At 41.4% G+C, this 14662-nt stretch overlaps 1 protein-coding gene across 2 annotated transcripts in view; it reads left to right on the top strand.

Moving 5' to 3' along the window:
* CRIM1 (cysteine rich transmembrane BMP regulator 1) overlaps positions 1-14662 on the top strand; it is a gene marked incomplete at both ends in the record, with an annotated part of 206790 nt that overhangs the window by 43836 nt on the left and 148292 nt on the right. For both annotated transcript variants that reach the window (XM_079721282.1, XM_079721281.1), the window contains one exon: positions 5554-5727. In XM_079721282.1, coding sequence (XP_079577408.1) covers positions 5554-5727 — 174 coding nt within the window. The remainder of the gene's footprint in view (positions 1-5553; positions 5728-14662) is intronic.

Here is a 14662-nt window from a genome sequence, read left to right as displayed (position 1 = left end):
ACAACCCTCAGAATGGGAGAAAATGTTTGCAAACAAAGCAGCTGGCAAAGGATTAATCTCCAGAATATACAAGCAGCTCATTCTGCTCAATACGAAAAAAACAAACAACGCAATCGAAAAACGGGTAGAAGACCTAAATAGACATTTCTCCAAAGAAGATATACAGATTGCCAACGAACACATGAAAGGATGCTCAACATCAGTAATCATTAGAAAAATGCAAGTCAAAACTGCAGTGAGGTATCACCTCACACCGGTCAGAATGGCCATCATCAAAAACTCTACAAACAATAAATGCTGGAGAGGGTGTGGAGAAAAGGGAACCCTTTTGCACTGTTGGTGGGAATGTAAATTGATACAGCCACTATGGAGAACAGTTTGGAGGTTCCTTAAAAAACTAAAAGTAGAACTACCATATGACCCAGCAGTCCCACTACTGGGCATATATACCAGTGAAAAAACCATACTTCAGAAAGAATCACGTACCACATTGTTCATTGCTGCACTATTTACAATAACCAAGACATGGGAGCAACCTAACTGTCTATCAACACTTGATGATGAATGGATAAAGAAGATGTGGTACATGTATACAATGGAATATTACTCAGCCATAAAAAGAAATGAAATTGAGTTATTTGTAGTGAGGTGGATGGACCTAGAGTCTGTCATACAGAGTGAAGTAAGTGAGAAAGAGAAAAACGAATACCGTATGCTTACACATATATGGTGTCTAAAAAGAAAAAAAATGGTTCTATAGAGCCTATGTGCAGGATAGGAATAAAGACACAGATGTGGAGAGTGGACTTGAGGACATGGGGAGGGGGAGGGGTGGGCTGGGACGAGGTGAGAGTGTGGCATGGACATACTCTACCACATGTAGAATGGATGGTTGGTGGGAAGCAGCTGCATAGCACAGGGAGATTAGCTCGGTGCTTTGTGACCACGTAGAGCGGTGGGATAGGGAGGGTGGGAGGGAGACGCAAGAGGGAGGGGATATGGGGATATGTGTATACATGTGGCTGATTCACTTTGTTATACAGTAGAAGCTAACGCACCATTGTAGAGCAATTATAGTCCAATAAAGATGTTGGAAAAAAAATCAGTTTCCTTTAAGAATGCCCTTTATTGAATCAGTACAAGTTACTAATTTTATTAAATTTCAACCCTTGATTATACATCTTGTGAATATTCTCTGGAATGAAATGGGAAGAATGCATGAAATAATTCTGCCTACTTAAGTCCCACGGTTGTCTCGAGGTAAAATATCATTTCCTGGTTTCTTCTAAATATCCAAGTGGAGATGTCAGGTTAGCAGTTAGTTATAACTGACTCTTTGCTGGAGTACTCACATATTTGCATATATCTGAACATGCATGAATTCTAATTCATACCTGAAATTATCACATTTCTTTCATTTTGTATATAGAGAAAATCACATTCGGATTTGGTATCTTGCAGAAGTTACAAACTTAAAAATACATTTGCAGAGGTATCTCAATTATCTGGACCTTTCAGGCTCGGAGACTGCATCTTGTCCCATGGAGAGCACTAGGAAAAAACTACTTTATATAGTTAAAGGGCAGTACTTCTGTTTTTAATCCACCCCCCCACCTTGTTCTTAAAGTCCTGACTAGTCCAAGGAGAAATCAGAAACTATATCAGAATCAGAACCTTGATCCTTGTGCTGTATATGTGGATTTACTTAGGAAAAGAGATTTTAAAACATCAAATTTGCCAAGTGCTGTCAGCGGCACTGTTGGGCTCAGATTTGATTTCTGTATAATCAGACTTCACTAAATTTTTGCTTTCAATCCCTGTTGGATGGCTGTTACATTAAAGTATAATGTTCTGTAATAGAAAAACATAAAAGCATTTGTCTCATAAACATGTTGTACTTGATCCTATAAAGCAGTGGTTGCTAAGGGAACTGTTTGCCAAGAAGAAAAACAAAGTATTGGTTAGGATGGGGGGCATAGAATTGAAAGGGTTTCCTCTCAAGAAAGAAAATAAGAGCATGTAAGACATTTTTCGCTTTAGAGTCAGATGCCTCCTGACTGGACAGGGTGGCCATGACATTTCCTGAGGGGATGGTCAGGCTTACCTGTGCACGATCAGGTGCAGCCTGTCGCTGTTGCCAAGAGGCTTCTGCTGAGAACAGTAAGGAGCTGGAGAGGGCATTAAGGGAAGTTGCCTTTTAATTCTGATTCCACACTCAGGGGATATGGTCTTCCTGTGGGGAGGCAGAGAAAAACATCTGGCAGTGAAAACAAATTGGCCCTGAGATGGACTTCTTGGAGGGGCTGTTGATGTCAGCCAGCTGATAAGAGGCTGAAGTCTAGAGCTGAACTGGGAAAGAGACTAATGACAGTTGATGCCTAGAGAGAAAGGTACCAAAGTATGTCTGAGCATTTCTTCAAAATGCCTGCCTCATTAATGCTTCACTAATAAGGTTTTTGAATAAGATTTTTACTATGTAAACATGTTCATTATAATGAAACATGTTTTCCTTGTTATACATCTATGCATTTGTTTACAAGACATTTTCTGTTTAAAAAAAAAAAAGGGCTTCCCTGGTGGCGCAGTGGTTGAGAGTCCGCCTGCTGATGCAGGGGACACGGGTTCGTGCCCCGGTCCAGGAAGATCCCGCATGCCGTGGGGCGGCTGGGCCCGTGAGCCATGGCCGCTGAGCCTGCACGTCTGGAGCCTGTGCTCCACAACGGGAGAAGCCACAACCGTGAGAGGCCCGTGTACTGCAAAAAAAAAAAGCATAGTCAACAGCATTGATCATACCAGTGACATGGAAAACTAGATAGAGTTACTGAACGCTTGTACTAAGTCCTGGGGTTAAGGGGGTTCAAAGTTGGTTAAGACCTGGCTCCTCCTGCACATGAGGACTCTGTCTAATGGGGAAGTTAGACTTGCATGAAACCATTATTAGAAAGGGTAAGAGGTGTGCACAGGTGTTTGTAGGAGCGTGGAGGATAGAGAGCTCAGAGAAGACTTCTCCAAGAGGTAACATTTGACTTGGGTCTTGAAAAATGAATAGGAGTTATCAGAGGAAGGAGAGAAGGAGGTGTTCCAAGCGATGATATTCTGGGAGCAAAGGCATGGGAGCATTTATTGAGGGTTTGTAGTGAGAATCTGTGTGCTTATTGGAACGTTAGGATGTGTGAGGGATTGGTGCACAATGAGTCTGTACAAGTAGGTACAAGCTGTATCGTGAAGAACCTTGTATTATACAATATGAAGTTTGGACTTTTTCTCGTTGGCAAGAGAGAACCAATGAGCAGGCTTGTCTTTTGAGGAAGATGATGCTGGTTGACAGTGTGGGAAATGGGGGAGTGCAAGGAGACAGGTTAGAGGATGCCGCAGTGGTTCAGGAGAGTGATGTCTTCAGGGAGTTCCAGTTACGATGGAGGGAAGGGATGTTTATTGTGGAAAAAAAAAATCTGCATCAGAATCCACTTGATTTGGTGATACATTAACTGCATATATTTACAAAGATAGCAATAAAGATTTCTTCTTGGAATATGGGATGAGAAAGAGGAGAAATGCAGTTTTTCAGTAGTTCAAATGTTGCTTGAGTTTCTTACTGATTTTTAGGTTCCTAGGGTTGAACTAATTTTGAATTACAAATTTGAATATACGGTCAAAAGAATTTCTTTACGGTAAATTTTGCTGAACTATATTAGGCTGGTGGTACTAATAACATGTCAACAATTAAACATAGAGATAAGAAATTGTTTACGTGAGCCATTTTGTTACGTGTTATAACCAAAGACTAAATGATCACCTACTTTACCGTGTTGAGTTGTTTCAGTATATTCTATTCTGGTTTTCCTTTCAAAAGTAATTTAGTAATTTCACTGTTGTGTTGAAGATAGGAATGTTCCTTTGTGTGTATACATGTTATATACCTGTCATTTCTAAAGACCAAATACAGGCTAAATAGGAAAATAAATCTTAAAACAGATACCTTGTGTTTTTGTTTAAACTTCTAAAATTGTTTTACTCAGAGATGAAGCTTTGATCAAATAAGAGAGCCTGATCTTCTGAAATCAAAACACAGGAGATTTTCTATTCTCCCTTTTCAAATAATCACCCTGAAGCTCTTTATTTTGTAAATGATATCCTTCTAAAGACCCCTTGACAAGAAAATTATTTATTTCAGTGAGGGAGAACAGTCTTTTCCTGACTTAGGCAGTAAGTCAGCGATGTCACCAGAAGGAAAAGTTAGCCTTATAAAAATTATAGCCATTTGTTTGCGCTGTCTTTTGTGAAAACACATTCTTAAGATGTCTTTATACCTGCCTTACTTTGAGCAGCAAGTTTAAGTATCTTAAATTCAAGCACTTTTAAAAGATTCTCTCCAGATATGGTTATCAGAAACATGTTTACTATTTAATAGTCAGTGCCCAGTTAAGGTGTGATAAAGTATCTATTAAAGATAATGTTAAGAGGGGGGAAAAACTCATAACATCACAGAGACTCAGAGAAATAGTCTGGTTTCCTACAAGCGGCATTTCAACTCTGAGGAATATTATTAAGGATTGAGTTTTGCTGTGGTTCTGGCATGTTTGTTTCATTTGTCTGAACTGGTTCCCATGAAAGTTGGTTTTAAAGTCCACTTTATTTCTTACAGTCAGCTCCATTCCATGACCCAGGACACTGATACGGTGTTAGCCGCAGACTTTGACGACCTCAGCCTCTTACTAGGCTGTAGCCCTTAGTTTTGTTTGTTGTTGTTTCTGGCTTTGGTTGTGGGCAGTAATGGACATTAGCATTTGTACTGAAGTGCATTGGAGGGCATCTCCTCCATTGTATCCCATTCCTGACTCCTTGGGTGGTGTCTGTTTACATTTATTAGCACTGCCTTGATATATGAAGTTGCAGAGCTGTTTTAAACCTGAAGCTCGTCTCTACCAGATGGGGTAAAAAATTGGGGGGTTTTTTGGAATAATTTTGTAGATTGACAGACGTAGTTTTATTGAACATGGGAAAATCCTGGAATCTTTGTTTAAAATTAAGAAATTTAAAGGAATCTCAATTGTTTCTGGAATAACACATCAGAGGAGTAGTGGTTTTTGATCAGAAACGTTTGTATATATAGCTAGTTAATGTTGACGTGTATGGCTATATTTCAGTTTTCTCATTTATTAGGAGGTTGGGTTTCATTCATTTGTAAAATTGCAGCCAAACTGCGTTTCGTAAATTGAGGTGTCAAAATCGGATGTTAATCTTGACATCCTTGCCCTTTTTTTTTTTTTTTTTTTTTTTTGCGGTACGCGGGCCTCTCACTGTTGTGGCCTCTCCCGTTGTGGAGCACAGGCTCCGGACGCGCAGGCTCAGCGGCCATGGCTCACGGGCCCAGCCACTCTGTGGCATGTGGGATCCTCCCGGACCGGGGCACGAACCTGTGTCCCCTGCATCGGCAAGCGGACTCCCAACCACTGCGCCACCAGGGAAGCCCCCTCGCACATTTTTCCTTTCAGACAGGGCTTTGAAGGAAGCTAACAAGCAAACATTATGTGGTTGTTACTTGTTTTACAGATGAGAACTGGGATGATGACCAACTGCTTGGTTTTGAACCATGCAATGAAAACCTTGTCTCTGGCTGCAATATAATCAATGGGAAATGTGAGTGTGACACCATTCGAACCTGTAACAATCCCTTTGAGTTTCCAAGGAAGGATATGTGCCTTTCAGCTTTAAAGAGGATTGAAGGTAAGTACACATTTTCAGTCATAAGCGTTAGCATTGTGTAACTCTGAGCAGTGATGGTATTTGAGCTGGAAAAGGCAAAGACAAGCTTACAGAGATTGGCAGCTTTGATAATATCAAACAAGATGCAGAAAGTTGACTAGGTACGGACGTGATGGCATATGTGTGCCTGTGTGTCCACGCATGTGTGTGTTTCCTGAAAGCGGTGGAATGGTCATGCTGCGGTAGTATGGCCAGGGTAGTTTGTGCCAGCCTGCCTAGGTCACCTCTGCATAATGGATGCTTTCACACGTGGCATGCTTGAGGTCAGCATCTGTTGTTACCATGTCCATTCCGCGTGATTTAGCATAGGATGGTGCTCCATGAGGAGAGCGCTAATTAGAAATGCAGCTCATCTGGCAAGAACATGCATCTCTTTAGAAGAGGTGGGAGATTTGTGCAGTGGCGATCGGAGGCTGAGACTGGCTCAAAATCATATAGGTGTGGATGGGTCATTGGGTGCTTCCCCTCTGGAATGAAGTCAGAAATCACATTAAAATAACAAGAAAATAACGTGGCCCATAACTTTTATACATTCATGCATAAAACCTAGAAAAGAAATTTAGGAATTGAAAATATGAAGTAATCAGGTAATTAGGAGTGGCATGCCCAGAGCTGAGTGCTGTGCCTCACCACGAGAATTAGCAGAGGGTGTGGCATGGGCTTGAGTCTCAGCCCTGCGCCTGATCAGCACTGAACTCTTGCTGAGCCCCAGGTTCTGCTCAGGGAAAAAAGAAGACTGAACGAGACTTTCTTAAATATAGCTTTTGTCTCTACAATGATGCTGCTCAAAGATGGAGAAGTTGGTAATATAGTTTGGAATACTCAGGATTTTCAAAGTCCAAAATCAAGCTTATAAGGGCAGTAGAGCAAGGGCTGAAGTTTTTGAATTGTATTAAGTTTCTCAGGCATATTAAATGGTAGTAAAGAATGGGAAATGTGCAGTAGCCTCTAAAATAGCATTTCTCTTTGTGTTTACCAGTGCTGCTGAATCTTTAGAAGAGAGTATACAGAAATAAAATTTTGGAAACACAGAGAGTCTTAGATAACATTTGTTCTAGTCCTTGAATTTGAAAATTGAAAAACTCAGCTCTACACAGTGGCTGACTGACAAGCAAAGTTCTAATCATGTAAAGTCTTTTTTGAATCACATTATGCCATAGACAACACAGTTACCAAACTTGTTTTTATTGTCTTGCGGCTCTTTGCTCCCCCGTCTTCACCCCCGTTGTCCGCTGAAAAAATAGTATATTTTGCCAACTTCAGTGTATAAACTTTCAGGGGTAGAGATGAAGCGGTCAAATGTCTATTAAATTAATTATTCATACAGATTTTATCACGTCATATAAAATAATACAACAATTTAGAGTATTACTTTTTGCTGTTCTTACATTTCACAGAACTGTTTTAGTCATATTTCAAATGCCTCACCGTCACTGTCATTGTCTTTGCTGGAGCTGATTTCCGTGTCATTTAACACTGTTTTCTGAGCACACCCTCTTTATTGCCATCTAAGTTGTTGGAGATGCAGCAGATTTTGAATCCCAAGTTATCACAAGAAGTTTTGTTCCAAAACACGGTGTCTTTTCACATAAAACTAGGACAGTTACATTTTTAATTAGTGAGATGTATATTTATGATCTTTACAGTGTGGAGATTGACTGTATTGATTTTTCAGGTGTTTCTGAAAAGGCTGTTTACAAGATCCAGCACTTCCAATTTTGACATCATTCCCTCAGGAATAATTACTGTGGCTGATTAAATTTCTCTATGCCGCCCCTCCCCTTGTTTTTTTTTAACAGATTCTGTCTGATGGCCTCTTTATAATCCAAAAGTAGGATTGGTTGAGGTCATTTAAGGTTTATGTATCTTCCACAAATTGTACTTGTTTTTTTTTTAAATAAAGCACCCTGTAATATTTGAGGCCTTGTAAGAAATCAATATTGGGGGATTTCCCTTTCCTGAGAGATAATTTTGAAGAAAAAGCTCTACTTCTTTTCAAGTATATATTGCTAATGAAAGAGTTAGTGATGGTATATCACTGTATATAATTAAATCATTAATAAATACAATGAAGACTTGGAATGCTATAGGAATTTAGGGCCAAAAAATTGTGACCTGGCATTATATGATAAGGTATTGTAGAGGAGGAGTCTGAACAATTTGGAATTTGGATGGTGATGGATTCCAGGAAGAAGAATGATACGGACAAAAGGATAAAATGTACAAGAGAGAGTTGCGTGACTTACATGAAAGACACTTGGGAGGGCTTCCCTGGTGGCGCAGTGGTTGAGAGTCCACCTGCCGATGCAGGGGACACGGGTTCGTGCCCCGGTCTGGGAAGATCCCATATGCCGCGTGAGCCATGGCCGCTGAGCCTGTGCGTCCGGAGCCTGTGCTCCTCAACGGGAGAGGCCACAACAGTGAGAGGCCCGCGTACCGCAAAAAAAAAAAAAAAAAAAAGACACTTGGGAAGTAAATCTAAAAGAGCAAGTTTATTTTTTTTTTGCCATGGCAATAAAAGCGCCAAATCCTAACCACAAGACCACCAGGGAACTCCTGTAAAAGAGCAAGTTTTTATGTTGATAGGTAATAGGAACTAAAGATGGGGAGGCAGGACAGGACCAGACGATGAAATGTCTTCCACGTGGCTCAGGAAGCTTAGGCCTGGTGATAGGAGCTATCAGAAATCACTGTAAGTTTATGAGCCGACAGCAGCAGAGCGTGGAGAAATCAGTGTTAGGCAGATTGGGGCTTTGGGGCGTGGAAGGAATTTGCAGGTGGAGCTTCTGTTGGAGAGCTCGGTGGAGCTTGTTGGAGAGCTGTTTCCGTTATTTAGATGTGGTGTCACAAGAGACTGGTCTAGGGGATGGCCAGGGAAAAGCAAGGAAGAGATGGAAACACGCCATTTTGATGGAAGAATGTGCAGTATCTGCTAACAGACAAGGGAGGGATGAAAATACAAAGATGATTCTGGGGTTCCTGACGTGAAAGAGTAGAAGAATGATAGTACGAGTAACAGAAATGGGAAAACATCTCAAAAGGTGGAACTGAAAAATGAGGTGGTTGTTTTAGAGGGATTTAGGGTCGAGACACTTTAAAAATATGGAAGATATTACAGCATGTTTGAATGATGACAAGAATGATCTAGTAAAAAGGGAGAAACTGATAATGTAAGAAAGGTGATGATGGCAGGAGCAAAGTCTTTGAGGAGGGAGAGGAGCAAAATTGTTCCTGTTTCTCAGAGATGCATAAAACAAGGTCATCAGCTGACGTTGAGGCGGAAGAAGGGGCGTGAAAAATTGGGGAGGGAGAGGAAATGGAAAATAGACATCTCAGAGGGAGGACGAGTGAATTAAGTAGGGAAATGTATTAGGGTCGCCTGCTAGTGCTGATAGCTTACTTGAGGTTATAAATTTGAAGGGAGACCAGCCAGCACAGTTGTGCGCTTCTCCCCAGCTCTGGTGCATGCAGTGGAGGTGGAGGGTTAGGATTTAACCGGGGTTAGGATTTTTCCTGATGAGTCTGATACAAAGAGAAGGGCACTGAGATTGAGAGTTATGCAAGAGAGTGCTTATGGTGACTGGCCATGCCATTGCTGCTGGGAAGGATACAGCAGCAGTCAGTAGGGAAGGAACAGAGGCAGAAGTTCTGTAGATAAATGCAACACCTGCGTGTAGTTGGTACATCATGTGACTGCATGTGCTTTAGGCAAACAACGTGTTATTTTTTTAAGGGGAAGAGGAAGAATGATCTGAAATTAGTGATGAGAACAAAGAGGACCTCTACCCCACCCCCAGGATTTATGGCATGTGGGCGGTGAAGCCGTCCCCACTTGAGAGGACTTCAGGGGACAGAGAGCAGTCAGGGAGGAGTACCCAGGTTTCCATTAGAGCACAAAGGTGAAGGGAACCATCTGGAGGGGAGAATGACAGCAAAGGGGATTTTGGTGATGACAGTCCACGAGTTCTAGAAGGCACAGTAGAAGGATTCGGATGGGAGGGTTGTGCAGAGCATGGGTGATTTTGCAGAGCCAAGGAAGCTTGAGTCCAGAGATGATGGATGACCTGGTAAGTTTAGACTTAGTTCTTGAGGTTTGTTACGAGAAGGTGACTAGTTAGTTCTAGTTAAAGCCTTCCTTTGAGGACTGTTCTCTGGGGCATTCTGTAACGTGAAGGTATGTGTGCAGTTGGGGATGGGGCCGAAGGGCTGGTGTTCTTGCCAGAGCATGATGAGAAAAGGTGGGTCCCCAGTACTACGTCTTGTGAGCGAATTCTGAGCATGCATTTTAAGCATAATTACAACAACATTTTTAGAATGTGTGGAAGTCATTACAAGGCATTTCAATACCATATTTATAGATTTATGGAGAATAATGGCCATTTCAGGGTGTTTAAAAAAAGTTCTTGTGTATTATATTTGTTTAAAAGGGAGGGTATTGGTCCTGGATTTTAATGAACACATCATCATAAAGTCAGTTTGTCACAAATTTAGAGGAAATAGGATACTGGATAAACACGCGGCCATGCCTTTGTACGGAATAATTTGTCAGAATTATCTTTGTTTCTCTGAGGAAGAAGAGAAAGACTGATAAAGGGAATGAACTGCAAGTCATCCCACCTTGATCTTAGCGAATCTTTTAGTTTTATGCCATACTACCTATTTATCATCGGTTTGGTACATGCTGTACCGAGCTCCACAAAAGTTAAATTGATACGCCATCAGAAGAGGGGACCACATTAACAAAAACAGTACCAGCCTCTGTGGCTGCCACAAGGCTTTGCTTGAGGGGCCTCTCCGGGCTTGGTAATGGTAGTTAAAGTTGATACGAAAGACTTCCATTATACAGTTAATAAGTTGGACTTTTAAGTTTGCATCTGACTACAGGTTGGGGTTAGTAGCTTTTGTTTTCTAAAAAAATTACTATAATTCAGAGTGGTTGTAATAAAGTCGAGAAGTAATCAGAAATATGAAATCATGCCAGATTCAGAGAAGGATGTAAAACACCCTAGAAAACATTCATCTGTCGATCCATCCATCAGATATTCATTAAGTGCCAAACATGTACTAGTCACAGTTACAGTTGCTGAGGATACAGCTTTTGTGGAGCTCACATTCAGAAGGGGAGGGGTGACAGTAAACACAAAAGTGGGCAGGAAAGTATCATGGAGTATGATAAAAGCTATGAAGAGTAATCGTCAGGATGATATGACAGAGAATTACTGGGTTGACTGGGGAAGTTGTTTTAGATAAGGATGTCAGGGAAGTTTTCCATGAAGGAAGAGCATTTGACCTGAAATCTGACTGTAAGAAGGAGTTGAACTTGTGCTGATCTGAGGGGAGAGAGGTCCATGCAGAGGACACTGCAAGCACGAAAGCACTAAGCTGAGAGAGAGCTTGGTGTGTTGAAAGAATGTCGAGAAAAAGCAAGAAGGTCGGTGTGGCTGGAATGTCATGGGGGTGCGGGTGGGTAAGGGCCAGGTCACACAACGCCTTGTATTAGATAACGATGAGGTGTGTAGATTTTGTGATGAGTACATAGGAAAGCTGTTAAAGAATTGTGAACAAGGGTGTAATGTAATTTGGTATGTGTTCTAAAAAATAAACATGGTAGAGAAGACACTTGGGAGGAGGCTGGAAAGATGCAAGAATGGGAAATCGTCCACAGGTAGTGTTCAGGTAAGAGATAAGGGGGACTCAGACCTGAGAGCTGGAGGTGGAGAGATGGGTGGGTTTGAGATGATTTGGAACTAGACTTGATGACTTGTTGACTTGAGGACTTGTTGTAGACTTGTAGACATGTGGGGGTGAGAGAAAGAGGAATCTAGGAGAACTCTTAGATTTAGGGTTTAAGCAAATTGTAGTGCTCTTTACTAGGAGCAAGAGCAGATTTAAGGAGGACTCGAGCTTTGTTTTGGATAAATTAAATTTGACACTGAAGTAGAGCTGTTTGTCATTTAAGTAATTTTTGATGTAATTAACTCATTAAGTAGCATTCATATACATAGCTTCATGATAAGTATACTGAGGCCTACAAAGACAGACATACATCCTTGAGGAAAAGTCAGCCCTTTCCACAAGGAGGTCTGACCTTGTTGGGAGATTCTAGAGAAAAATAAAATCAACCCGAATTCACACTGATCTGTCACCAGGCAGAGTCTAGCCAAAGGGATATCTGTGTGGGATCCATAAAATATGTTCTTAAATATACTTGTTTGACATCACACATCATGTGGATTACTGGGATAGTTTGGGTGCTGTGGAACTTATTCCTGTTTGGAGCTGCGCAATGAACATTTTGCAAAAGGAAGAAGACACTTGGGACTTAAGAAAGTCCTCCTTTGTTTTAGCTGAAAGCACTTAGAGGTAATGTTTAAAGTTTTCTAATTTCAGGCTGTATTTAATTATTTTTTCTCTATAAGATATTTTAGAGAAAAGATAGTCAAAAATTGTCATGAGGTATTCTATATCATTGTCTTATGTTGAGTGGACAAATAAGAAATAAGAACTGCTATACATTCATAAGAGGGGTGAAGCAAGGAAGGCTTTGTGGAGGAATTGGGAACCAAGTCCAACTCTGAGAAGTGCATTGAGTAGTTCAACAGAAGGGAAGGAGAATTGAAGAGCAGCATTGGAGATAGACAAGAGAGGATGGACAGAGGGAGCCAGATGGAAGGGGTAAAGGTGGCAAGTCAGTGGGCTTTAGTGGCTGATTGACTTTGGAGGATGAGGAAGAGGAAGACGCCCAGATTTGGGGGTGAGGGGTGATTGTCAAGATAGATGCTTGGCAGGGGCATGATAGTCAGGCTATGTATAGTGGTGTCATATACTAGGATGTAGAATACAAGGAAAGCAGCCTTATGGGAGGCAGGATGAGCTGGATATTGAGTCTGTTTTGTTATGTTTGAAGTATCTGTGGAGAATCATGGGAAAAATGGGAGTTATGGGTCTGGAACTCAGAGATCTGGGCTGGAGATAAGGATTCATGAGTCATCCTCCCAGGGAGAGTATGGTGCTGTCAATGACCTTGGAGTTTATAAGTGATGGGAGGAGTATGAGCACTTTTAGGAAGATTAATGTGACAGTAATGTGCTTAATGGAGGAAAAAGAGCGACTGTAAGTGTTAACACACCAAAATCAAGACGAAATGACCTGTGCAGCGATGGTGGTGCAGGAAGCGTCGAGTGCTCTGTTAGTATAGTGGAAGGAAGCCTCAGAACTGTTAATGTCAGCGGACTGAAAGTTAGCCTAAAACACAGCTGTTGGCAACCAACATAGTGGGATGCATAAAACAGAATGTATCATTTTAATTAACTGATCGGTTATTTCACTGATTTGTACCCCCTTATTCAAGAAAGACTTTACAAGTGTTTGAGTCTAGGAGAGCTGGTCAGACCCACCTGAGATTAGAGCCATCCAGAGTAGGAGCGCTAAGATGATTAAATAATGGGATAGGAAGGTGAAGAGATAGCGTTATAGTCGTAGACTCTTTGAGTCCAGAAGGACCCTCTCCTCAGCATTCTCTACAAGTGCCTTCTGAGGCTGCTCCTTTCATTTTAGAGCTGCTTTAATTCTTGATTCATTCATTCATTTGTTTACTCAAAAAGTATGCATCAAGCACATGCTATGGGTCACTGAACCTCAGATGCCACCGGTTTGACTTTGTTTTGCCTTTAACTGAAAGACCGTTTCCTAAATTGCCTGAAAGGTCAGCTGCATAAATTGACTCACATTTTAGATCCACTGTGGAAATTGGCTTTTGATTTTTTTTTTTTGCGGTACGCGGGCCTCTCACTGTTGTGACCTCTCCCATTGCGGAGCACAGGCTCCGGACGTGCAGGCTCAGTGGCCATGGCTCACGGACCCAGCCGCTCCGTGGCATGTGGGATCTTCCCGGACCGGGGCATGAACCCGTGTGTCCTGTACATCGGCAGGCGGACTCAACCACTGCGCCACCAGGGAAGCCCTTGATTTTTTTTTAAAGATATTTTATAAATGTCTTAAATGATATTTATAAGCATTTGTCCTATCTCGGAAACTTAAACTGCATGATATGTATGCTTAAGCAGAAAGTAAGGATTAGAAAGAATATGTTTATATGGGCTTTCATATCTGTATTTTTTCTGCTGCTTAAAGCAAAGGGAAGTTTGATTTTTACATTGTAAGGCTTTATCCTCTGAAGCTAAACTAATTATGACACAGAGAAAAATGGCTTCTGTTTAGTAGACTTTTCTTTCAGTTTTTAAAAATCCAAATAGCAGTTGCTTCAGAGCCTTAAGTTTTATTAATTATTCTTTGCCCTAAATTTACTATTTCAATCCTACCTAAGGAAATATTAACTATTACGTGAGCTTCTTACTCCCTTTTTAGTTTTCTACATTGCACTTACTTTTTTCACACAAGTAAAGTGTAAGTGCTAAATGTTATTCTTGGTTGTTACCTTTTTCTTGGTCTGTAGCCTATAGTACAACCTGTGCTGTGTGGCCTAATCAGATATTCTAGCTCTTGATGCCATCTGTAACGTTTGTCAGTAGACACACATTTAATTAGTATGTAGAAAGCATTATGATTCTCTCTGCTTTTATTCACAGAACTTTTTTACTTAAAAGTTTTTTGTTGGGCTTCCCTGGTGGTGCAGTGGTTGAGAGTCCACCTGCCGATGCAGGGGACAGGGGTTCGTGCCCTGGTCGGGGAAGATCCCACATGCCGCGGAGCGGCTGGGCCCGTGAGCCATGGCCGCTGAGCCTGCTCATCCGGAGCCTGTGCTCCGCAACGGGAGAGGCCACGACAGTGAGAGACCCGCGTACCACAAAAAAAAAAAAAAAAAAAAAAAGTTTTTTGTTTTTTTGTGGGGGTGAGATGCTCACAGAAAAGTACCCCAAGGAAATATGATCAAAGA

The sequence above is a fragment of the Hyperoodon ampullatus genome (genome assembly GCF_949752795.1).
Source record: "Hyperoodon ampullatus genome assembly, chromosome: 15".
NCBI classification, from domain to species: domain Eukaryota; kingdom Metazoa; phylum Chordata; class Mammalia; order Artiodactyla; family Ziphiidae; genus Hyperoodon; species Hyperoodon ampullatus.
This window is presented reverse-complemented; position numbering and strand designations above follow the sequence as displayed.